This window comes from Camelus bactrianus, chromosome 6, assembly GCF_048773025.1.
Source record: "Camelus bactrianus isolate YW-2024 breed Bactrian camel chromosome 6, ASM4877302v1, whole genome shotgun sequence".
Taxonomy (NCBI): Eukaryota; Metazoa; Chordata; class Mammalia; order Artiodactyla; family Camelidae; genus Camelus; species Camelus bactrianus.
In genome coordinates this window covers 82,819,493-82,845,646 of record NC_133544.1, presented here as the reverse complement: position 1 = coordinate 82,845,646, position 26,154 = coordinate 82,819,493, and the positions used below count along the sequence as shown (strand labels likewise).

The following is a 26,154-nucleotide window of genomic DNA, read 5'->3' as shown; positions in this document are numbered from 1 at the left end:
TGAGGTAAATGTATTTTTTATGATGCTATTTTATAATATCAGGAATGTAGAAGTGTCCTAAAGTAGTGTTTAACTGTCTCTAGAGCATTCTGGTAGCTACTGCCAAAGTACCTAAATCTTAGCACAAAGCTTTCAGAACAGGAAAATGACCTATCAGTCTTATGAAATAAAGCACAGAATTTTTCACGTATAAGGCACTATCCATTAAAAGCTATTATTTTTATCAATAAGTACTATGTTATTTCTTTGAGTCATTTACCAGTTGTCTGTTTCTCGATAAAAGAGTATTATTGAAGATTCTCAACAAGATGAGGGAAAGCCATCTGTCATCTCCTCTTGGTTGAGAATCACCAAGTTCCCTGTTACTTATGGGAGTTTCCATAGCTCTGAGGAGTGCTGGGACAGGTGAAGACACCAAACAGGCTGAGAACAACTACTGTAGTGGAGGCCAGAGAGATCTTTTACAAAGTGCTACCCATCTTGGCTCCATCCACAGTCTTTGAAGTGTATAGAGGCACAGCTTTAATTGCTGTCATCCTAATAAGGTCAAGGAAGACTGAAAGTAGGAAACAGGAGAAGGAAGAAATCACTTGTGTCGAGGGAGGTTTTGTTGGTAATAGAAATTAATCAGAAGCCAATCTTTTCTACCAAAAAATGAGAATCAAGATAAACTGACAACCAGTGATTTGTGGGAGTACACTTGACAACCAACAGGAAACTGCTGACAGGTAGACAAGAAAGATGATGGATACAAAATAATAGTTTGAGGCAGACCAGGTATGAGGTAGACCAGAAAGACATGAAGGATGAGGCTATTCTAAGGGAGGCTAGAGAAATTCAAGGGGCAATGGTTCAGTTCTTTTGGCAGAGCCAAAGATCAGCAAGACCAGGAGCGAACTGACCATGACTTCGTGTTCTCATTGCCTTTGTGGCTGCACGGTGCACACGGTGGCCTGAGACCTGTATTTGGATGAAGGACAATAAAAAGAGGTGATACTTCTTTGAGAGAAGGCCCCCCAAAATAAATGTGAAGACAGTACAGAACGCTCTGAAGGTATCTGATATACAAATACTCAAATTCACAAGTCAAGAGAAGATTGTGCGTGAAAACCATGAGGGCAAAGTTAATGGCAACAGTTGTGCCCATTAGGACGACGAGATGCTGTAAAATTACAAAGAATCATCACCTATTAGCGAAGTCCAACTTGATAACTAAGCTGCAGATGGTGAAGACCGGTTATAAAAAGATAGAATATTCAGAACTAACATGTTTCTTTAACAAGAGTGTTAAGGCCCTACTGTTACTCAGTGTGCGGTACACCAACCAGGTGCCTGGGCAACATCTCAGATTTTGTTAGAAATAGAGAATCATCCACCTTAAAAAAATAAAAGTCTACTCAAGCAGAATCTGCGTTTTTAACAAGATTCCCAGGGGACCTGTGTGTACACTCAAGTTAGAGGAGCACTGAGCTGGGAGACTTCATTAAGCCCAGGTGAAAGATGATTGTATTTTGTATCTTAGAATTACTTTCATCTCTGCCTAAGTTAATGAAGTAAATTAATCTTTTTGACTAATTTCTTTTCAGTGACTTTTAATTATTTTTCTATTCAAAGATTCATCTGAGAATTTGGCAGATGCCTTAGACACCCCTGTCCCAACCCCCTCAAACTTAAATGTGGATGCAATTTCAGGATACGACCTAAAGCTCAGCCACAAACCCCAATTTAAGAACCAGTGTTTTAAAGAATTCCATGCACTTGTCTCCAGAATTATTAATCAGAAACCACCTGAATGCTTGTGGACCCAATCCACCATCTGGTTGCTATCTTGGGGCCTAGCGTGGTTTGCTTTTAATAAAGACTTTGAAGGCACCGACATATGTTGCACAACTGGTACCCTGAACAGGACTGACCTGATTTAAGAACTGCCAGGCAACCAAGTTCTGTAGATAACAAGATGACAAACACAACGTCTGCAGTCAACTGTAATTACCAATTAAGCATTTCAGTCACTTAGAGGCATCTAGACATTCTGGTGGTTATTATAAATTGTCTCCAAGCTCTTGTTTACTAAATTATAATCCTCAAGATTGTGATAATGGCTAATATTTGAGTATTACATACTAGGAAACTATCCCCCATCTTGCCCTCATATCTATATATCTCTTTCTTTCTCCTTAAAACAACCTTATAAAGGTAGGTATTTTTGTCCCTAGTTTGAAAATAGGGAAACTGGGGCTAAGTTTAATAAATTGTCCAAAGCCATAGCTAGTAAGTAAATGGAAAGTAGCAGAGCCTGAATTCACAGACAGATCTGTATTGGTGCCAGCCAGGGTAGACTATAAACGTCTTTGGAACGACTTTAGAAAAAATTCTGCAAAATCACCTCTATTTCACCAAAAAATAAAGCATTTCATCAGAGACTTTTCTTCCTACACTACCTTTTTCACAGAAAATACTTTTTTTTTTCATCTGTAAAACAATTCATTCTGGTTCATTCAGTAAGTCATCACCATAGTGACTGAATCAATTACTGTTTATCAAACTTATAGAGTGATTAATGTCAAATATGAAAACAAAATAAGATGGCTCATGGAGACTGAGTGAAGTGTAGGGAAAAGTTATTTTGCTTTTAAATTAGATTATTCTTTTTGTAGCAGATGATGAGTTCATGGAGAAAAGCAAAAAGCTCCATCAAAAAGCCTTAAGTCCATAAATTCTAACCAGCTCATCTCTGTTGACCTGACTTCATCAGAGGTTGCTTACAACTTGGGCTCAGATGCTTTAATCAGCAGATGAACTACGTAACCCAAATTATATAACAACACAGAGTCTTTCTAGGTCAACAGCCCGAGGCACTACTCCACAGTCAATTAATTTTAACAACATTCTATGAAGCAAATAGGGAGAGTAAGAACATTGCTACCATGTGCACAAGAGCCTGCCAGAGGAACGTTTTTAAATGCATGCCCTCTACTCTGTGAGGTATTCCTAGTCCTCATTTTCTCTAAGAATTATTATTCATGCTACATTTTTAAAAAAGGGTATGGGACAAAGCCACTGATTAGACTCAAGCGGTGGGAGGCAAGGAGGAGAGGCAGTGAACAGATGAATGTGCATTTGTAAACAATCTCCTAGGAGTTTGAAACCTTAAATGACCCCTCAAGGAGACTGTTTTGAGACTTGGACAGATCTCTCCCTTTATATAGTAACAGTCTCCTCCCATTAGCACAGCATGTGAGAGTTTGCAAAGTATGTTTAAGGTACCGAGTAACCGTCACACCAACCTGGGAACTCCTACCAGATTTTTTTTTTTGAAGGACAACTAAAGTTTAGAGTCATTATACATTACTTGTACAAGCCAATGCAGCTCCTAAGTGATAAAGCTTCCAGAATTTGGGTTTCCCAGACTCAGATCTCTTGCTGTCCCCCAACTCGCAACATTACCACTGCTTAGTTTCAACATAGTAAGCTTCTGAACTTGTCTCCAAGATTCTTTGTAGAGGGCTGTCCCATTTGCAATTCGATTCAAATGAACTAATACATACTGAGTGTCTATTAAGATTCAGTGAATACAAAGATGATAGAGACTATCTTTGCACTCAAAAGCCTTCTCATCTGGTGTAGAGGAAGATACCTAAGCCACGGACTGCAATCCAAGTTACTCCCGTACTCCATCACGCCTTCCTGGAAACGTGTGAGTGTGCCAACTAGTGAACGGTACACTTTAAGGAGGTGTGCTGAATAATCTGTGAATAATATCTCAATTAGGCTGCTATTTAAAAAGTAGAACAAATAAAAACACTGTGTTAAGGAAAAGATTCTTGTCTCCAAAAAAAACCCTAAGATAATCACAAAATTATTAATTACCCTTGATCTTGGACCTGATATTTGATAACGCAATCCCAGTGTTTTGGGATATTATTTTTGTATAGTTATTAACCTTTAATCAATAAACCTCCAAGCAAAGTTATAGTGCTTTATGTGTAGCATTCATTGTTGTTTCAAACAAACATTAAGTTTTCCAGATTTACATTTAACATAAATATTATACTTAGTTGTTTAAAATTACTACTAATTTTTTAAACCAAAGGTAGCATAAAAATAAAATAGCCAATGGTTGCATAAATGTTGTCATGAACATAAAGATAGAGGCCCTGCCCACACAAAATGTATGGATGGGTCCTGAACAGTCAAGGTCCTCTGAAATGTGAGCAGGAGTCCCTCTGCCCACTGCCCAGGCCTCGGATCCAGTGTGAACTTTTTATTTTTCAGGTGATGACAATGAAACACAAAGCTGCTGACCTCTTAGAATGCTCTCAAGATCACGTAGAAAAAAGATCACAAATGGAAATCTCCCCTGCCCTTCCTAACGCTCCACTGAGTGGGGGTTTACCCGGTAAAGTGTTTGCTGATTCTGCACATAGCTATTAGGTAGCCCCTATTTTCTAGGCGTCATTCTAGGCAATACAGACACGTTGATAAATATCACAGCCAAGAAATATACATTGTAGTAAGGAAGGCAGGTAAGAAGTAAGCCTCAGTAAGCAAAGAACTAAAAGCTGGTAACAAGTTGCTATGCAGAGGATTAAAATAAGGTTATTCATGCAGGTGACTTTAGATCCTGAGGAGGTGTCTGTCGTTAAGGGAGCCCTACAGGGCTGCTTGGGAAGACTGGTGGGAAAGAAATCCAGGAGACCTGCTGGCAGAAAAAGCCCGAAGGCAGGAACGAACTTTCAGTGTGCTGAGGAAAATAAAGGAATCCACAGGAATCTTCTATGTTTGATTTTAGTAACTGGATGAATGCAGGGCCAGTAATTGCAACAGGGAGGCGGGAGGCAAGAAGCGGGTTTTGACAGGGAAGATTAAAAATTCTATATTCCAAAAAGTTCGAGATGATTGATAGTCTAGGAGAGGGAGGAAGGGGCAGAAGACTAGGGGAGTAAACGCTATTTGAAGGCACTTACTGGCCTATTGGACTGGTGGTTCCTGTCTGACTTAAGAGACATTTTGGGTCCCAAAGAGACAGCTGAAGCGGGGTGGGATAAAAGGATGTGCCTAGTAGGAAGCAGAGGTACAGAAAGCAGGACTGATTAACATAAGGGACAAGGAACACTTTATTGCAGAATAAGGAGTTTGCATCTCCGAGCACGTTCTAGAGTAATCTCAGGGATAAAGTGAATTTAGCTAATTAGGTAGGAGACCTAGACTTTACCAGAAAACCAGGTATTAAAATCGAATGCCTGCCTTCTTTTTCAAATAAGGACAAGCACTGTAGGTTCCCTCTATGTGCCCCAGCAGTGAGCTCACATTTAAGTGATGCTAAAAAAAAAAAAAAAACAGTGGCAAAAAGAGCACGAACTCTGAACCAGTCATATTCTGCCAATCGACCTTCCACACTGCAGTCACAATGCTTTTCCAAGTTGCAAATCTGAGCAGGAAATGTCCCTGCTGAAATCCCTTTATCACCTCTCGTTTCTCTTAGCAGAGAGTCAAACTCCTCACCACGGCCCTGAGGCACTGCCAGCTGGTCCCTGCCAGTTTGCCAGCCTCATTTCCTGCTAGCACTTGCTCACAGGGCCTGCTGAGTTCTCTGTTCTCGAATGCACCCTGTGCGCACTCTACTTGCCAATGCTCCGTCCTTGACTACAACAAGACGGAGATACTTCTTGCTCATCTCTTTCCAAAGCCAACTTCAACTTACACGTCTGGTCTTTGTCAAGATCATACTTCCTCAGAGGAAGTTCCCCCAGAAGGCCCACCTGCCCTTTTGTCCCAGGGCTGACTTATGTGCTTCACCTCTAGACACACCGTCATCGTCAGCCCTGACCACCCCACATTGCCATCGTCCGCAGCCTTGCAGCTACCCCCCAGAATCTTGTTGAGGGCTATCTTGTTCACTGTTGTGTCCTCCACACTGAGTGCAGTCAAGGGCAGTTAAGCAGAGGCTCGATATATATTTGTTGAATAACTGCAGAGAAAACTTTCTACCAGACTGTTAAGTTCCTGGAGAAGGAACCCTAGGCTAGTTAATGATTCTACCACTAACTCTAAACACCAAGTGAGTGATCAAAGAAATTCATAGTTTTTCAGCTGAAAGCTGTATTTCCCTTGCTTTACATTCTATGATTTAGGTTTATTGAAAGTGGAGTTTCTGGTGAAGAGCCTTGCCACTGTCCTTGCACACGCTTTGGCCAGATTTTAACTAGGCATTGAATACCAGGTCAAAGTTTATGCAGACAAACATCTGAACTAGTATCACCCATCTGTCCTCTCAAAATGGTCTGATTTATGCCATAAAGTATTCCTGCTTCCAAGCCTTATCCTACAAATGAAATACGCACCATTATCACGCAATTTAAACCGTCTGATTAAAAATGTATTTCTTTAGGGCTCTTAAATACTTTGAGATCTTTATCTTTCTACAATGTGGAAATAAGTTTTAGAACTCAACTGATCACAACAATCTATGTTTTGATGCATCAATTCCTTACACTTAAAACTAAAAACACAAAATCAGGATTTAACTAAGAAGCGCATTGTAGTAAGTAAGATATCTGTAATTACCTTCAAGTGCGTATTTCATATCCTGAGCAAAAAGGGTCCACATAATTTCAGCACTAATTTTTCCCATGTTCAGTTCTTGAGGAAACCTAAAACCAAACACAGATGTTACTGCATCAAAGAGAAGAATGTGCCTAAAAAACCAAAACACTTCACATTCTGCGTATACCACAGTAGTGATCATATAGTTCATAAGTACTTTTATTTATGAGATTTTGCTGTATAAAATGTCATAGATAGAGAAAAAGCTACACAGCAGAATGCAGTGATAAAAACAATGACTGGGTGGAAGGAAAACAGACTTCATCACATTGGTATCAACATAATGGTGCTGAGGACTCCAGATGGGTGTCATATGCTGTGTGTTTGTGTGTGTCTAAAAAGCCCCTTGAGTTTTATCAAACACTTTTTCTTCCTATGTCTCAATCTGAGGACAGGCCAGATGAATATGAGGAGAAGGTACCATATAATAACAGGAAACCAACCTCACACTCACCTGGGAGCCATTTTTCTTGGAACAAGCCTGAGTGCTTCCATTCTCTGTTTGCTTAGAGTGAGTTATTTCAAGAAAGATTCCTCACTCCTCCTGTAAAATGGCCTAGGGTGGACCCATTAAACTCTAGAACAGGCAGGCTGGGGTTTTTATATCAAACACGCTAAAGCTAAAGACAGGATTCCTACTGCTGCTGAATATGTATCCTGTTTGTGTGTGTTTTGAATCTCATGATAAGGCTTATAGTAACATAGGCCCAGTGAAAACAATTTCATTCAGTGTTTTTCACTGTAAACACTCACTTCATGCCAGTATGTAAGACAGAGTATTTTCTGTTCTTACGAGTGTATATTATTTATAAAATGCATGCAGATATATGTTTATAGACATACATGCAAAAATAATAACTATTGAGGAAACATATACATGTATAAAGTAACAAAAATAGCTCTCACATTCATTTATATCTTTGAAACTAAATTAAAAAAGTAATATAATCCTGAATTGAAAGAAAGGGTAACTTAAGTAAATATGACCTCACTATAACCTCAAAGAAAAGACCACGGATAATATGTAAAACTATTCCAGCCCAACTTTTCACCAAAGCAAGATGTTTCATCAAATATCCCTTACTGACTTCAATCAATTTATCTAATAAAGTCGACTGATATTTTCAAACTTAAATACTGATGTACATTTATTAAGTGTTTAAACTCAGAACACTATGATCAAGAAATTAATACAACCTGGATAGATACAAAATTACTTTTCAACAATAAATTCTACTCTATTGATATAAAAGTTAGGCAAGTAATTTATTCCAAAAGGTTTCATTCGTTGATAGTGACAAATATCCCACAGTTTGTAGTATATTGATTTTTATGTAACAGATACACAACAACAAAATTGTAAGAAATATAATTAGAGTGTTTAAGCTCATACAGTGAGGAAATTGTTTATTTTAATTTTTTGGAATCAAGAATAAAGAATGTATTAATCAGTTCTCGGTGCCCTGATACTAAAAACAAAGACAGTATATAAAAAAGTAAACTAAAAATCATTATCTCTCATAAAAATAGACATAAAAATTTTCAACAAAGAGTGACAAATTCCATTCTGCAATGTATACAAAGGATAATACATTGTGATCAAGAGGCTTTTCCCAGAAATACAACGTGGGTTCAAAATCCCAAAATAAATCAATGTAATTTACCATATCAACAGACTAAAGAGAAAAACTTTATCATCTCAAAAGATGCAGAAAAGGTATTTGCAAACCTCAACATTTGTTAACGATTAAAAAACATGAAAACTAGGAATTAAAGGGAACTTTCTTAACCTTATAAACAGAATCTCCAAAAACCTACAGCTAACAACATACTAAGATAATGATTAAGGCGATGATATTTACTCTCACTACTCCCATTAAAACACTGTACTGGAGTTCTGAAAAACTGCAAACGGGCAAGAAAAGGAAGAGGCACATAGATAGCAAAAGAAGAAACAAAACTCTCCATTTGCAGACAACATGATCAGCCATATAGGAAATCTCCAAAAAACTACAAAAAAAGCTACCAAAAAAGTCAAGCAAGGTCACAGAATGCAAAGTCAAGATACAAAATCATTGTATTTCTGTATTTTAGCAATGAACTATTGGAAACTGAAATTAAAATAATAGTAGCATTTACAATAGCACCAAAGTTATAAAATACTTATGTATAGATCTAAGAAAATATGTACAAGATTTATATGAAGAAAACTGCAAAGTACTGAGGAGAAACATCAAATAAAACCTAAATCAGTGGAGAAATATACTGTATTCATGAACTGGTACACTTAATGTCATTAGAATGTTAATTTTTTCCAAATTGATTTTTAGATTCAATGCAATCTCACCCAGAATTCCTGCAGATTTTTTTTTTTTTTGGTAGAAATTGCCAATTCATTCTAAAATTTACATGGTTAAGCAGAAGAACTTGAAGAGTAAAAATTATGTTTCTTAAAATAGCTGAAGGATTTACATCACCTATCTTCATAGCTTACTATGAAATTATAGTAAATAAGTATATCTTGAAATACAAAATTAATTTTCAATAAGATGTTATATTAATTCAGCAGAGAAACAAGTCTTTTCAATACATTCTGCTAGAGTAGTTGGGGGATATCCATATGCAAAAAAATTAAGTAAGTAAACTTCAACCTACACTTCACAACATGTAAAAAAAAAATCAATGATTTCATCATTTTGAAATTTGTTGAGACTCACTTTACACCCCAGTGTATAGTTAATTTTGGTTAATAATCTTGATTTTCTATCTCTTGTCTCCTTGAACTTTCTTCTGGATATTTTTTTCTGGACTAGCTTCATATTTACTAATTCTCCAGTTTTATCTGACAAACTATTAAATCCATATACTGAGTTATTAATTACATTTGTTGTAATTTTTATTTCTAGAATTTCCATTTGATCCTTTTGCCAGTTTTGAATTCACTATTGTTTTTCCATTTTTTAATTTAATTTCTTAAATATATGAATCACAGTTATTATAATACCTGTATTTCTAGATTCTATTATATTAAACTCTTATTATGTGTACTTATTTTTGATTGAAAGAATTTGTTGTATAAAAGGAATATATACAATTTGAGTCTCTGGGTGATATTAGTATTCTTTCAGAAAGGAGTTATTTTTCTCCTGGAAATAGTGTTTTAGAGTTATGAGAAATGACTTCAATCTGATTAAAGACTGAACTTACTCAAAGCAGGTCAATATTTTAGTCACACGGACTCCTAGGACATTCCTTCACGCCCCAGCTGTATGCTTGGGGTGCTCACCAGGACCCACTACTTTGTACAGCCTTATTTCTAATTATTCTCCTGTTCCCATGTTCAGCTTTCTCAGTTTTCAACTGCTACTTTCTTAGGCTCTCTGCCTCTGTCTCCAGGCAAATCAGTTGATGCTTCTAGGGGAGATGGTCAGAACAGATCTGACACACTTGTCTAGTAAATACATTCATCTATCATAAAAAATATAAAGAAATGCATGGGAATAAGAAAGGTGTGTGTGTGTGTGTGTGTGTGTGTGTGTGTGTGTGTGTGTGTGTGTGTGTGTGTTCCCATGAGGAAAACCGGCGGGGGGTGGGGGGGAGCGAGAGAGACCAAGCGGGAGAGAGAACTCCCCTGAGGAAAACTGGAGGGTAGAGTGACAGAGCTGACTGGAAAACAGTGGATGTGGTTTATAAAGGGTTTGGAAAAGCAACAACTCCTCCTCTCCGGTTCTCAGGGGCTGTGACAGCAGCTGCTTCTCAGTGGAGGCTGACTCCTGCAGCCTGTACAGAAATGCGAAGCAGTGGCATGACCAAGTGTGGCAAACGAGGTGTCAGAACTTTTGGTATCGAGCGCTGTCAGTGACAGGAAACTTGGTGTGCGCTGTCAGGGACGGTGACTGCCGTGATATCAAAGAGGGGCAGAAAAAGAGCAACATGGGGCACAGAAACATGGATAATAAAGAGAAAAGGAAGATGAAGAACATCATCTGTGGCTGGGAGGATACAGAGGGGCTGGACCAAAGGGCAAGAGCAAAGAGTCAGTGATACCCTAGTGGCTGCTGCTCTTGGTTCTACTGTTGACACTTGGGTTGATGTGACTTTAAGAAACATGGGTCACTACTATATAAAATAGCTAAACAACAAGGAGTCATTGAACAGCCCATGGAACTATATTCAATATCTTGTAATAACCTATACTGGAAAAGAATCTAAAAAAGAAGATATATAACAGAATCACTTTGCTGTACACCTGAAACAATACTGTAAATCAACTATACCTCAATTAAAAAAAAAGAAACACGGGTTGCAGTGGAGAGGGGCATATTATACCACTAAGTCAAATTACTAAACACAGCAGCTAAGAGTGTATGATGCAGAAGAATATACTGGCACAGTCATTCACAGAAGTTATTTGAAGAAAGTAAGATTTGTATGAACTTTTCAAGGAGAATAAAGAATAACTGCTGAAAGAGATAAGCTATGCACCCCTGTAAATGGTTGTAATTACCATAAGAAAAGACTCTCAAAGTGACTTTTAAAACATTTTTTCTTTAATCTAGACTCTACAATCAGATAACTTCAGAACACAGAATCTAAAACTAAGGTATCAGCGTCAGGATTTTCTCAGTTGCATAAGCAATGTCAATGTGGTTTTCATTCCTGAAAAACTCAGGTTTAAGGGTTTTCATCACTACTGTTGATGATTTAACCAAAACCTAAGCCAAAACCAAACAACCATTTAAAATAGAAATAACACACCAGAAAATATACACCAGATATATAAAAGGCAAAGGGATACTATTATAAATATGAAAAGAATTGTTACAAATGTATAGGAAAAAGAGAAATATTAGGGAAAAAATGGCTAAGATGAACAATCTAAAAAACCACAAAAGCCTAGTAAACATAGACAAGAGATGCTCACCTCTTTAATAATCAAGGGTATTTCAATTAAAATAATAGTAAAAATTTTTTACTAAAAACACTCCAGGCTAGAAAACAACAATAACAAATTGATCAAAATTCAGGACCTGTATGAAGCTGATTTCCAAGTAATCTGATGACCCTCTACAGGCTTCTGGTTCTTATTCTTCCAATAACTATGTTATTTCCATTCCCTCTCCTGTGCCTCAGGAGTCCCCTCCACGGACTGCAGCATCATGACGTTACACCAAACTACAGAATAATAAGCAACTACTAAAAAGGACAAGGTAGATCTGCTGAATTGACATGAAAAGATGCCTATCAGGCAGTTTTATGTAAACAAATTACAGATTATTGTACGTATCATGATCTTATATTTTGTAAAAAAAATTATTAAATGAATTTCTAAACTTACATGTGCAGAAAACAAGAGCTGGAAAAAAGTAACACCCAACTACTGAAAATTTGTAAGGCTCAGGGGAGGGAGTTTTATTTTTGGTTTTTATTTATTTTCTTCACAAAAATGATGCATAAACATTAGAACTGTCATCTTCTACTTTAAATAGTCCTGTGAGGTTGAATATGATTATTTTAAGAAAGATAAAAATTTAAATAAATTTTTGAAATAAAATCAATGGGAACTGTTCTGTATACTATGCATTTTTTTTTAAAACATGTATAACATTAGTTTCTCACAAAATTCCTATTTGGTTGTTACTGTTCTCATTTTATAAATGAGGACTTGGTGGTCAGAATTAGAGCCCTGAGCTGTTTTTCCAAAACTCATGATCTCTGCAATAAAGAAGCAACAAATATTCAGCTTTTTGGATACTTAGAATAGACATAAAGATGACTTTGATTACTCTCCTTTTAGACTTAGGAAAGTTAGAGATTAGGAAATATGTCCTAAAACATGAAATAAATCAAAGATAGAATCACAAATAGATCTTATGCTTCTTGACCATATATATTTCTTTTTCATTCTTTTTCTTATGACAATAAGAGACATTCCCAAGCATTGAAAATGTCTTCACAACTGATTCTTTTGTTGTTCTTTAAGCTGATTGATTTTGCCTTAAAATATTTACAGTTAAAATCATTAGCTTCATATTTCATGCAATGGTCTATCTTTAAATTTAAATCCCAAGATTTACTTCTTTCCAAGCTCTACTTCTACACCGAAGATGATTATCTTTTTTTTTCAGATTTTTAAAGATAGATTGTCTTCTATCTATTATTGGGGTCTGAGATATTATTCTGATATCTGTTTTAGATGTTTTGCTTATTTTGTATATGATAAGCTAGTTCCAAATGTTTGTTTTTTTTTTTAACTATTACCTATGGAAATAATAGATACGTTCATGCTAGAAAAAATAACTCAAAGCCTCTATTTACTTAGTAGTTAAACACATTCTTCTACAGTCTGTGTTTTTATTTTACTTTGCTACCTTTCTATGGTATTTTTGGTGCATTTGGAAATACTTCTCTGGCTCTTTCCTACATAAATCCTGGGTGAATAAAAAACCTCACCAGTTGGCCCTGAATCCAGACAGCAGACTTGGTCACCGACCTCTACAACCCACAGCAGCTTCTCCTTTCTTCTCTCCTGTGCATTCTTCCTTTGACAGACCTGTGGCATTTGCCTGTCCCTGCCCTGCTCCTGCGGTCACATCCCCAGTTCAGGTCTTTACCCTCACTTGCCTCAAGAGCTGAACTAAGTCATCAGTTTATCTGTTTGCCTCCATTTCTCCCTCTTTCAATTCATTGTCTATATTACCACCTAATTTATCTTTTAAGAACCGAGACTGTAATATTTCAAACCACTGCTTTAAAACTATCAATGGCTTGTCACACATTTATTAGCATAGAGAAGTTTCAACTTATTAACATGACTTGCCCAACCAATGGCAATCTGACTGCAACTTTAACTTCTATCTCTACTCTCCAACACTTTTCATGCTTTAGCCACCAAGACTACTTAGCATTTCTTAACATATAGGATGTCCCATGTCTCCTGATCATTTTCCCCTACGTGTTCTCTCTCTTCCTCAATTTCCATTTGAACATAACTACTCTCTCTCCTTCTTTAAGCACAGCTCAGGATCTCCTCCCTCTAAAGCCCTCTGCTGTACTCGAGGCAGAATTAGCAGTGATTAATTAGCTGGGAAGGATAAGGCTAAAGAAAAATATACATTGACTATAAACTGAACCATAGCTCACTTAATAGTGAGTGATGGCACTGATGCTTTTGTACTAAGTTCCATAATTTTACTGTTGCCGCAAAATTTAGTCTAATTTCACTGACATTTGCTTTACAGTTCAAAACTGATGAAAAAATATGAATTTTTTCTATTTAACCAGTTTTGCCTAGCATTAGAAAACAATTCTCCATCTAGCCTCTCTTCGCTAACAAATATTATTGTGCTTACACAGTCCTGTTAATATGTATGTGTATGTATATATGTATGTATATCCATGTATGTTTGTGTGTGTGTGATATATATGTATGTATGTATGTGTATAGTTCCTCTCCATGTGATTTAAACAATTCCAGAAACCAAGATATAATCTGGTCACTCCATCTGCAAAGCTAACAGTTTCTGAAGCAACTTCTTTACTCCTACCTAGTGAAAATGGGGAGAAAAATTCATGACTATGAGCAAAATACAACCAATAAAAGCAGCAAATCAGAATTTGTGGGAGTGGGAGGAGAAACACCCAGTATTTCTCATAACAGATTTTATCAAGTTCTGAGTAACTACTAGCTAGATTTTAAATTTCCAGTTTTCAAGGGGCCACAAGATAGTAATATTCCCAGAAGAGTGCTTTTCGCCCTGTGTTCATACTTCCTTTACAGATAAGACAAATATGTAGTCTCACTCTGGCACCAAATTTTATGTGCTATATCCATGCCGCATCCTCAGTCTCAAACCATGATTCAAGAGGGAGAGTGTTTTCTTCCAACACAGTCCACAGGTGAATCTCTCTTCCTGTTCTTTGGGTTGGCTAAGAAGTCTGCACCATCTGCATATTTGCTAGAGGCTTATATTCTGAAATTTAACACAGTTCTGGCCATTTCCTGTGCACAATCTACAGAATTTTAATGTAGTGGTTAAACATCAACGTAATCCAAAAGATAGAGATTTGATTTCTCCTCTGCTACTCAACTAATATACCCAGTGGATTACACTGAGTAATCTCTTTAAAACTCTATTTCCTCATCTGTCAAATGGGAATGATAGTAACTGTGCTCTGTGGGACTTTCTAGGGCTGTTATGAAGATTAAATGAGATTTCGTATATAAATACTCTGTACAGCCACTGGCCCATAGTGAGCGCTCAGTAAAATATTTGCAGTTGATGATAATGAAATTCTAACTATAAGTGATACATACAAGAAAATACTAGGTTCCATTGATTTTTAATGTGAAAAAATAATCACAGAAAATAAATGGAAGTTGAGATTTGTATTTGTGAGTCTTCAATCTTCAGGAAAAAATTGCTAATAAAATTAATAGCAATAAACTTGATTGCAGAGGGAAATTATTATATACTCACAGGAGTACACTGGCTTCACAAACTTCAGAAATCTCAACTCATACAGTATCATAATTAATTACAAATTAATTCCAAATTAAGGTACAAACAGTACTAAAAGAGGTTCTAACTTTCCATGACATTTCCTTACCTCACTGGAATTACTATATATGCTTAAAAGTTAAAACAAGTACACATCTAATATATGGTGCATTAATTACTCACACTTCATTATTCATATCTTAAAAGCAAAATTGGCCCTCTTCATCCTAGTTTGAATTTGTGAGGTTGTGTTGTACACAAATTAAATTCTGGAGTGTGAAGCTCTACAACTTCACTGTCCCAGCAGTTACAGCTTAACATAGTCTATCATTTATAAAAGGAGGTTTAACGAAATAACTGATCCATTCCAACATTATTTGAATGTCTCTCATTTTTAATTTGCAGCAATTAATACAAAGCATAAATGTTTTAAACCTGTGAGACACAACAACTTAATAACCCAATTTATTATCTTGCAAATCTCTTAGTAAAATAAGGCAAACAATCTTCCACTGACAAATCTGATAATACTGATTCATTAGTCACGACAGATAAAATCAGAATCCATTAAATGTGAAGTATTATTCTGATATGCAGAGTTCGTCTTGGAAGAAGACTGTGTTCAATGTTACAAATGAGTAAGCGATGGTCCTGTATACTAAGCATCATGTATGCAAGTGAAGCTTCATTGTCATAGCAAGAAGTCAAGAGATATTTCATTTGCTCGGCTTTTTAAATATTATTATTTTTTAAAATCAGCTTTTGTTAATGTGTTCTCCATTTAAGAGTACTTGACATGCCTTAGTGCAATTAACTGCCATTACCATGGAGAGGCAAGCTGAAAAAATGAACTTTATTAAGCAGGACTCAACTAGTAAATTACAAACTAGCATTACAAGTTAAAGCTGTATTAAAGGGAAACTAAAACATACCGTATTATTGCATTAAGGGTGAAAGTCACCTTAAGCACTTGGAGTGTGAACTCATCTATTGAATATTTCCTGTGGTGATCATTTTTCCTTTGTATTTATGTTCTCTTGTACCAAATAACAAGTGGATTACTCATGCCATTTAAACCCAATCACCTTTTTAGGGAGGAAGGTATAGCTCAATGGTGGAGTGCATGCTCAGTATGCACAAGGTTCTGGGTTCAATCCCCACTACCTCCATTAAATAAATACATAAATATATACATACATACATACATACTTAATTACCTCCTCCCACAAACATAGTGAAATAAACCCAATCATCCTTTTATACTCTCATTTTCTCTTTACTCACATCTACAACTTAAAGCATTATTTTAATGAACTTGGATCTTTAAATATATATTTAATTTAAATATGAAAAATAAAATTGGGGATGGATCTAGGTTAACTTTTAAAATCAGCATTTTGTAAGACAATGAAAATGTCACCTGGCAGTGGCAAAAGAGGTGGAGATGGCCAGAAACAGCTGAAAAAAGACTGGGCACCTTGCCTGGGTGGGGGGAACAGTAAGTGGAATTTACTGAGTGCAGATCACTGTTTCTCAAGCTACTCCAGCACTTACAGGCTAGAGACCTGGGGAAAGCAAGTCCTCACATTCACGTGGAGAGTGTGAGGCAGTGGAAGAGAGATGGGAACCGACCTGTGCAGAGCACCTAGGCAATCATGCAGTGGGCTAGGTGCTTTATAAACATTACCTCCTCAAATCCTGATAATGGTCCTATGTGTTCAGTTTTACCTCCAAGTTTTTTAAAACTGGAAAATAGTCTGAAAGATATTGTAAAATGTTTTTAAGTCTCATGGCTCAGTCTGTCTCACTCAAAAATGCTAAATTTCTAAGCCACTCAAGTCACATTTATCTTTGCATACATAAAACACAGTCCTTTTTCTTTATTTTTACTTATTAAGTATCCATCTCATTCAAAAATATTAAGATGACTTACAAAATAAATATAAGAAAGTGAGATTTGTCTTAAAAGTAGAAAAATTAATGCCTGAATGGTGATCCCCATGAAACATCTTGTCTGTGTAAGCAGCAGTAGAAGGACCTATGTCCAAGCTATTTCTCACGTGTACCATCTAATTATGAATGGATCTCCAGGAAGACACATGGTCACAGAGATAGCTCAGAACTAGTTCCCTTAAATACTTTCACTGTGGTTCAGCACCCTCCTCTGTCTGTGTTCAGTGAAAAAGCTCATGAAGTATGTGATCATTCCTGTCTGGTGTCAATAAAGTTATAATCTCAAACTTCTGCTCAGAGAGAGTTCCCTACAATGGGCTTGCAGCAGGTCGTTTATGATCACAAGCTTGGATGTGATTTTATTAAACCAAAGTAATCATCTATTGTTCTGCCTCAATTACATGTTAGGCTGGCAGAAGGGAGTATCACTGAGAAAGATCTGTAATTGGCCAGAGACAGGCTGAGGCAGGACAAGTATGGAACTGGCAAATATTACTCACTCAAAAGACATGAGCTGAACATCATCTCTTTATCAGACACTACGCTAAGGTGGTAAAGATTCAAAGATGAAAAGATGTGGTCTTTTCCTTCAAAAACTTCCTAGAAAAGTAGAAGAAACAGGTCTATAGGCATATACTCATAGTACCATTTTATAAATGCAATGATAGAAGGTAACTAATGGATGATCAGTAATATGGTACTTAGAAACCCTGGATGCACTAGGGGAGACTCGCTGGAAGAGGTAATGCTTCAGTTAAGTCTTAAATTTTAAGGGTAAAGGAAAATGGAGAGAACTTGGAGGTAGAACTTGGAGTTTGATAGTAGAAATTCCATTAAGTGTTTAGTAAAATTATTTTTGCTTAATAATAATAATAATGTAAAAAAACAAAAATAAAAACCTGACTACCCATATTTCTGCTACTCATTCTCTCTAACCTGAGGAAATATCGGCCACATAGCAGGCGACAGCAACTGAAATATGGACATGAAAGCGAAGTGTTTCAGCCAGTTTGCCCTGTCAGCTCTGGGAGTCTGAAGCACCATCCAATACATAAAGGATCCACTTTTATGGCTTCAGTTCTTCCTACTGTTCCTCCCACTGATTAAGCTCCAGCCACGTGGCCTTTCTTTCTGGTACTCCAACATGCCAGGCTTCACACCTGAAACTTCGTACTTGCTACTGATTCTCCGGGTTATAGGTCCCAAAGCTGTTTTTGTTTGCCTTCCTCTCATCATTCCGGCTTCAATGCCAATGTCACTTTCTCCAAGAGTCCTTTCCCAGCCAGTGAAATTGACACATTCACCCCCACCCTCACCTCTGCCAAGTCATTGTTTTCCATACTGTCTTGCTTTACCTTCTCCATTGCACTTAGCAATACCTGAAACATTTTATTATCTGTTTGTTTAGGCGCCTTACTATCTAAGTCCTCTCCCCTCCCCGCAAAAGTAACATAGAACTTTTTTCTGTCTTATTTATTGCTAGTCTCCAATTTGTAACATATTGCCGAGTGATCAACATAGGCTAAATGAGTGAAACTGTCTAACCAATGGTAGCAATCACTATCTCCAAAGAACAGCTCTGCAACCCACTGAGAGAATAACCAGTTCAAAATTCAGCCAGAGGACACAGAGGGCCTCCACGGAGAAAATGTGTTTAAAAAAAAAAAAACCAAAACGAAAATGAGAGTATAAAAATAAAATGAGATTAGACATAGAAATGGAGAAATGTATGGAGTTAGAGTCTATAGAGTTATTTCAATGTGGGCCTCGGTTCTGACACTTCTTGCACTTAATCCACATGGGAAAACTGACCATTTTTTTGTGTCACAATTGCTTGGGAAGCAAAGTTTTTAAAACAGTGAATTCTGAAAAAAAAAAAAAAAAAAAAAGATTCTTTTGTGGTTCTCCTGAGGGTGCCAGTGAGTACACACTACATATTAACATTTTATCCTACAATAAATTACAAATTGCACACAGTTTGTCTACTGGTTTATATATAACTACAACTGGTACCATTCTATGGCATATCTTATACTTTAAACTCTGGTGAGTAATTACTGTTTTAAGTTTATCAGGACCAGATACAGGCTAATCACTGAGACATCAGAACTCTTTGGGTTGAGCTGAAGGATTAATGCCCATCATTTTATTACCCAACCTTTCCCCTACAATGAACACTTTTGTTAGTTCAGGGGGTTGCTTGAATTCTGATTCTGCCACTTACTAAGTGTGTGATCTTGGGAAATTTACTTAGACCCTCCGTGCTTCAGTTTCACCATCTGCAACTTGGCGATAGTAACAGTACTTACTCCATTATAACTACATTTAGGATTCAAACATTAAACTGTAAAAATACTTAGTACATTGCTTGGCTGCAGTTAATTTCCCATAGTTCCCTATATGATGATGATAATATTTATAACATGTAGGTATCTAGTTGTGCATAAACCATCTGGCAAGCATAATAAATGCTGAAAATCTAAGATGTGCCTTTCTTTCCTCTATCATGTGCAGTCAGGGAGGTAAAAAATTTAAATCTTCAGAGTGATTGAATTAATACAAATCTTAGCAAGCAATCTTATAACAGTATCCTTGTGCTCTTAAAAATATTCTTATTCTTTCCAGACAATGTATCATTTGTGGAATTTGCAGAAAAACACCTATTATATTTTAAATTCAAGATGGCTGTAATTAATATTAGTAAAAATTTTCAAAATGACTTTTTTGGGTGCTTTTTAGTCAGGTAGTTTTAGCCCAGCTTTTTGGACTTTCTGGTTATCCATTCTTCCCACTATAAACCCTAGCTCTGACTGACTCATGGGAAACTGACTGCTCATGGGAAATACAGTATTTGCTTCCATCTTAACAATTCAAACTGAAGCATTCCTTTACACTTCAGCCCCAACCTAACTGCCACTATAGTGGAATACATGTGTTGCTCCGTGTAACATAATACCACCAGGTTAGTTATTCTACTTTGGTTATATGGATCACAGAATCAAGTAACTCAAAATAACTAAAAGGTAATTTCTGTAAGGATACTTTGCACAATGGAGAAACAAGACCAAACTGCACGGCCTTACTATACTAGAACCCAAAGAAGGCTGAACTCCGTTTAACAGATGGGGCGATGATCTGTAGCTAGGCCTCCTGGAACCACAAACAAGCTCTTTCAGAGCTGAAGGCAGTTTGGGGAGGGCCCACAGGATCCTCAGTCAAGAAGTCCTTTGCTACCACGACTCTGCTACGTTCATCACTTCCGGCTTTCCGTGCAAGCATCCTCCCTCTTCTTTTACTGATAACTGCCTTCTTCTCCTTCAACCCTGTTTATCTCCTGGCTTCTATTTACACATCATTTTGATTTACTCTTAATTTTGGATCACTTACTACAGCCATCTCCAAATTTAGAAACTTTCAACATCTATTCTTGTCAACCATCTCATTCTCTGCATTTCTCAGTCTAATTCCAGAGAGCAAATCTAGTTTTTCTCAATAGGTTATACCTCCACAAGGGACGGAGGGGAGGGATTTAATCTCAGACTGACTTGTGAATGAGGCAGGCTCAGTGATTAACTACTTTTAGACCCAGGTTTGATCTTGTATATCTGTTTCCCAATGAAATCTCTGTGGCCCCAACTTTGCATAGTAGCTGGCGCATGTCAAATATTTAATACATATTTGTTTTATTTTAATGAGAATGATAATGAAAAATGATAAAAGTAAATGGAGCTAAAAACAAAAGAATGAAACAAAAGTCTTTACATTAAAAAATGAATTGAGTATTTGCCCAATCGTTCCTATACTTATTCTATTTCAGGGTAATGATGAAAGAAATTTTCATGTATTGAGGTATGGGGAAGTCATTCTGGCTTATAGATGAATTAACTTGAACTTTATGTTAATTAAAACAAGTCTGTTTGTGGCCTACTAAATGTACATTGTGCATCTGCTTTAATAATTAAAGAAACAGGTGCATTGACCAGAAGTAAAGAATGTCCTTGTTGAAAGTAAAGATTAAATCCTTCCCTTCCTGGGACTTCAATGCCTGTTGATAAGACTTCTTGGTTGATAAGACTCCCTTCCCAGCCAAGGCCACACTGACTCGCTGTTTAGGTGCTGATCTGTTCCTTTGAAACATTGAAGGAAAGTATCCGTGACTTGTTTCATGTTCTTTGTTCTGACAAGATATAAAACTGTGCTGAAAACCATGGATGTCTGAAGCAGTTCCTCAGAGCTATCTGAGAGGCTGTCTTCTGGGTTACAGTCCTCAGTTTGGCTCAAATAAAACTCTTTTCTGTTCCTATTATAGACTGTTTATTGCTGATTCTCATCAACAGTAAGCTGGTAAGCGCCCCTAGGTGATGAAGGCAAGTTCTTCTTTACAGAAAAGTTCTAACTAAATAAATGTTGAAGACCCAACATTATAAAATCACAATCCACCATTCCTAATGGAATAAGTTCTTCTGAAATAATTATAAACAAATGAAAGCATTAGAGGAGAGGTCAATAGATACTTTGAAATGAAGGGATCAGGCTGTCCGAACATCACCACAGGGGCAACGACCAGATGTGATGTGACCCCTGATGTGATGGAGTATGAGGTACGCAGAGTCACCTGTGGGGTACCTGAAAGGAATCGCAAAGTGGCCTTTAGAGCTTATGTTCAATTATGCGGAGTACAGAATATGGAGGAGAAGTTAAATATAACAAAGAGATGCACTGAATGATCCAGAAAGTGGTGCATTCTAAAGGACAATGAACGTGATTTGTTTAAGAAGTCAGAGGCACAGATAAAAGAAAAATGAAGGGAGATGAATTAGAATGAAAGAGACAGGACACATTACTATGTGTCATATGTGGACCTCATCTGGATCTCAACTAAAACAAACTAAATGTAAAAAGGTATTTTAAAGAAAAACAGCAGCATTTGATTATGGAACAGGGGTACACAATACCAACAGGTTACTTTTAATGTTATTGGTTGTGATAATGACATTGCAATATGCAAGAAAATAACCACAATTTTTAGGGATGAAATGATATAATGTCTGAGATTTGTTTAAAATAATTCAGCAAGAAAGAAAAAGAATAGAAAAGTTCAATGTACAGGTAAAGAAAACATGACAAAATCTTGGTCAATGTTGAGTTCGAGTGATGGATATATAGTTGCACTGTGGATCTCTCTACTCTTTAGAATAATGAACAGGTTTGTAACAATTTTTAAATAGAAAAATTATTTTGGGAAGCCACAGTGCAAGCAAAGACAGCCTCAGTGCTTTGAAGAGCATTAGATCCAAAACAGAAAGGACCAGATGTAAATCCCTGATCAAAGAATCTTAAACCCAATCTTCTCACTGCAGCAAATGAAATGTGCTACCTTTTAAAGCATAAAACTTGAAAATAATGTTATGGCTCATCCCACAGCCTTGAAAAAATAAAAGCAGCAAACCTAATGTTTGCAAATGAAATAGCGTATTTTTGAAAATTGGTCCATTTTCTACTGAACACATTAGATCCTCTCTGACATATGCTCTTAATGCAGAGAGAAAATAAACTGAGCCTTCATTATATGTATACTTTGGAAAGATGCTTAAAGAAATTACAGACAATAATAAAATCCATGCAAATACACAGGACCATAGAATGGATGAAATGTATTTCTTTTTATATTTTGGTCACCATTACAGAAACAAAGTGGTGTTAAGTCACATTAATTTAAATAATCTGAGAGTAAAATTATATGAATATTTTAAAAGAGTAAGATTTCTTACTTTCAAGCATACATAGTGAAACTCCTCTACATTATACACTTCAAATGTTGTCAGTTTAAAAGACTTTCACATCTATGTATACAATTACCTACTGCCTATAATTCATGGAAGTCACACAGACGGCCAAATCTCTATATATCCAGATACAATTATGTCATTTTTTAAAACTATGTACATCCTTAAATTGATACTTCCTCCTGAATTTATTATCTCAATTAATGGTGCCCCCACAAATACAGCATATTCACTGTCTATCTTATTTTTTAACAATCTACTCAATGCAGTCAGTAAAAAGATCTCTTAGTTTATCTCTTTAGTATTTCTGAAATCTGATTCCAACTCTCCATCATCTTATACAAAGACCTTGTATCTTCTCACTGGATTACTTCTGTAGCCACTTAACAGTTATCTATACTTAGAAAATAAAGAAAATGATGAAGAATAGAGAAGAAACCAATTTACTTTAAAACCAAAAAATAATATCAATATTTAATGAAACCAACATCTGCTTCTTATTTTTCAGAAGACTAATAAAATTCATCAATGTCTAGTCAATTAGACAAGGAAAAAGAGAGAAGATACAGAATATCAATATTAAGGATGAGAAAAGGGAAATGACTTCATTTTTTATAGACATTAAATGGGTAACAGGAAAATGTCATGAGCAACTATTATGACAGCAAATGTGACCAGTTAGATTAAGTGAAAAAAAAAAAAAAATCCCTTAAAAGACCAAAACAACAAAGCTCAATCAGGAACAAGTAGGTTTGGTAATGACCAAGATGGCGACATAAGAGGCTTCTGAACTTCCCTCCACTCACAGATGCACTGAATATACAACTATACCGAGAGCAATTCCTCCTGGGAGAATTTCAGAACCTCACTGAGTGACCCCTACACACTGGGTGAATGAGAAAACACCCACACCAAAATGGGCAGGAAAGACTGATACACAGTCTTGCCATAAACCCCGCCTCGGGCACAGCACCATACAACTGGGGGGAATCCCCAATTCCCAGATTCCCTGAGAAGCAAAGCATTTGGAATGCAAACCTAGTGTCCCAACTTTTAAGGACCCCCACCAACCTGAGGGATGAGACTCTGAAAAATCCTGCTCTGAAAGCCAACAGGGCTTCTGTCCACAGGCTCACAGGACTGTAGTAAATCAAGAAGCAGTTGTTAACAGGTGCACATCACTCCCTGCAGCTGTCCTCCCAAGGCTCAGCCCAGAAAGAGCAAGTGACAAGGCCCATCTTTCAGTCCTGTCCAGCACGGATTTGTCCTGTATACTTTATAAGCTGACACTTCTAATTCAGCATCCACCTAGAAGCTGGCTGAAGTTCTCAGAGCCCAGGGCAGCTGGTGTGCACTTCCCCTGCATCCTCCCTCTGGCGTGACCCAACAATAAAACTAAATTGTCAGTATCTCCCTGAAAGGAACTTGTCCACATATTTAGTGCCACAACTTTCATGGCTGCAACCAGAGGGATGAGTCCCCAAATCACTTAGCTCTGACATCCAGTGGGGCTTGCATTCACAAGTCCCACATGACTACAGCAAACCAAGAAGCAGCTTTCACCCGGTGCAGGAGTACTCTCTGGCCTTCCCACACCCTTGTGGCTGTACATCTGGGCTCGTTGCAAGGAAGCAGGCAAAAATGCCCATCTTCAAATTTCTCCTTGGAAGGGGCTTAACTTCATACTTTCCCAGACATTGTCCGAGGATACTCCTTCTAATTAGCTGGCATCTAGGTGCTGATTGCTGTCCTTTTGGGATAGTGACTTGTCATGGCACATCCTCAACTACGGGAACCACTAAGAACAAAGATAGCAGATTGGACAACCATAAAGGTTTGAGAGACAACCAGGAGCACAGGGCTAACTGATGAGACAATCTGCCAAGACCTGAAAAGGTGGTTGTTTTATCTAATGTGTAGAAACCAACACAAAGAGTCTAGGGAAATGAAAAAAATAAGGGAATATGTTCCAAACAAAAGAACAAGATAAATCACCAGAAACTATCTTAACTGAGATACAGGTAAGTGAGTTACCTAATATAGAGTTCAAAATAATGGTCATAAAGATGCTCACTGAGGTCAGAGAGAATGCATGCACAGAATGAGAATTTAAAAAAAAAAAAAAAGAAAATATAAAAGACAAAGAGAATCTCAAAAGCAGCAAGACAAAAGCATTCTGTTACGTAGAAGGGGATCTCCATAAGACTATCAGTGAATTTTTTAGCAGAAACTTTGCAAGGCAGGAGGGAGTGGGATGATTTTCTGAAATGCTGAAAGAAAAAGAACTGCCAACCAAGAACACTCTACTCCAGCAAAGCTGTCCTTCAGAACTGAAGGAGAGACAGAGTTTTCCAGACAAAAGCCAAAGTTCGTCACTACTAGACTGATAGATACATGGATCAATAGAACAGAGTATACATTAGACTCACACATATAATTGATTTTTGACAAAGTTGCCAAAGCAATTCAATGAGCATAGGATAATTTTCCTAACAAATAGACGTGGAAAGATTAGATAAACATATGAAAAAATCCCAAATGATCTTAAACTCTGTATCACACCATACACAAAAAATAACTTAAGGAATCACAGATCTCAGCATAAGACAACCTGAAGAAAACTAGTGCTGCAACTTGACTGTGAGTGTTGTAAAGATTGTTTAAGCAGGGCACAAAAGGCCCAAATTACAAAAGAAAACAATCAACAAATTGGACTACTCCATCAAAATTTTAAAAAGCTCTCCAAAAGAAAGTAATAAAAAATGGAAAAGTCACAAAATAGGAGAAAATATAACATTTATACATGACACAGACCTGTATTTAGTATATTTAACATCCTAGTTAATAAAGACTTCATGTATTTTTTTAAAAACAATAATTACAACTCCTTAATTAGAAGAGAAACATCCCAATTTGGAAAAAGCAAAAAGATCTGAGCAGACATTTCACCAAAGAAGATACACAGATCACAAATAAGCACATGAAAAGAGGGGCAGTATCAGTATTTAGCAAAGAGCAAATTAAAGCCACAATGACATTTCACTATACACCTATTTTAATAGCTAAAAATAAAAGTTTAATTGTACTAAGTGTTGGCAATGTACAAATACTTCGGAAAGCAGTTTGACAGTTTTAAGAAATACTAAACAAGTCCCTACTATATGACCCAAAGGAAATAAAAGAATGTATGTATGCAAGAACTTGTAAAGAAATACTCACAGCAATCTAATCTCAAAAAAAATCCAAATGTTGACCTTAACCTTAACCCTAATCCTAACAGATGAATAGATAAACGTTTCGTGGTATAG

At 36.7% G+C, this 26,154-nt stretch overlaps 1 protein-coding gene across 2 annotated transcripts in view; it reads right to left on the bottom strand.

Annotated features, from left to right (window-relative positions):
* UNC13C (unc-13 homolog C) overlaps positions 1-26,154 on the bottom strand; it is a 639,986-nt gene that overhangs the window by 147,534 nt on the left and 466,298 nt on the right. For both annotated transcript variants that reach the window (XM_074366154.1, XM_045506261.2), the window contains one exon: positions 6,568-6,653. In XM_074366154.1, the coding sequence (XP_074222255.1) occupies positions 6,568-6,653 (86 nt within the window). The remainder of the gene's footprint in view (positions 1-6,567; positions 6,654-26,154) is intronic.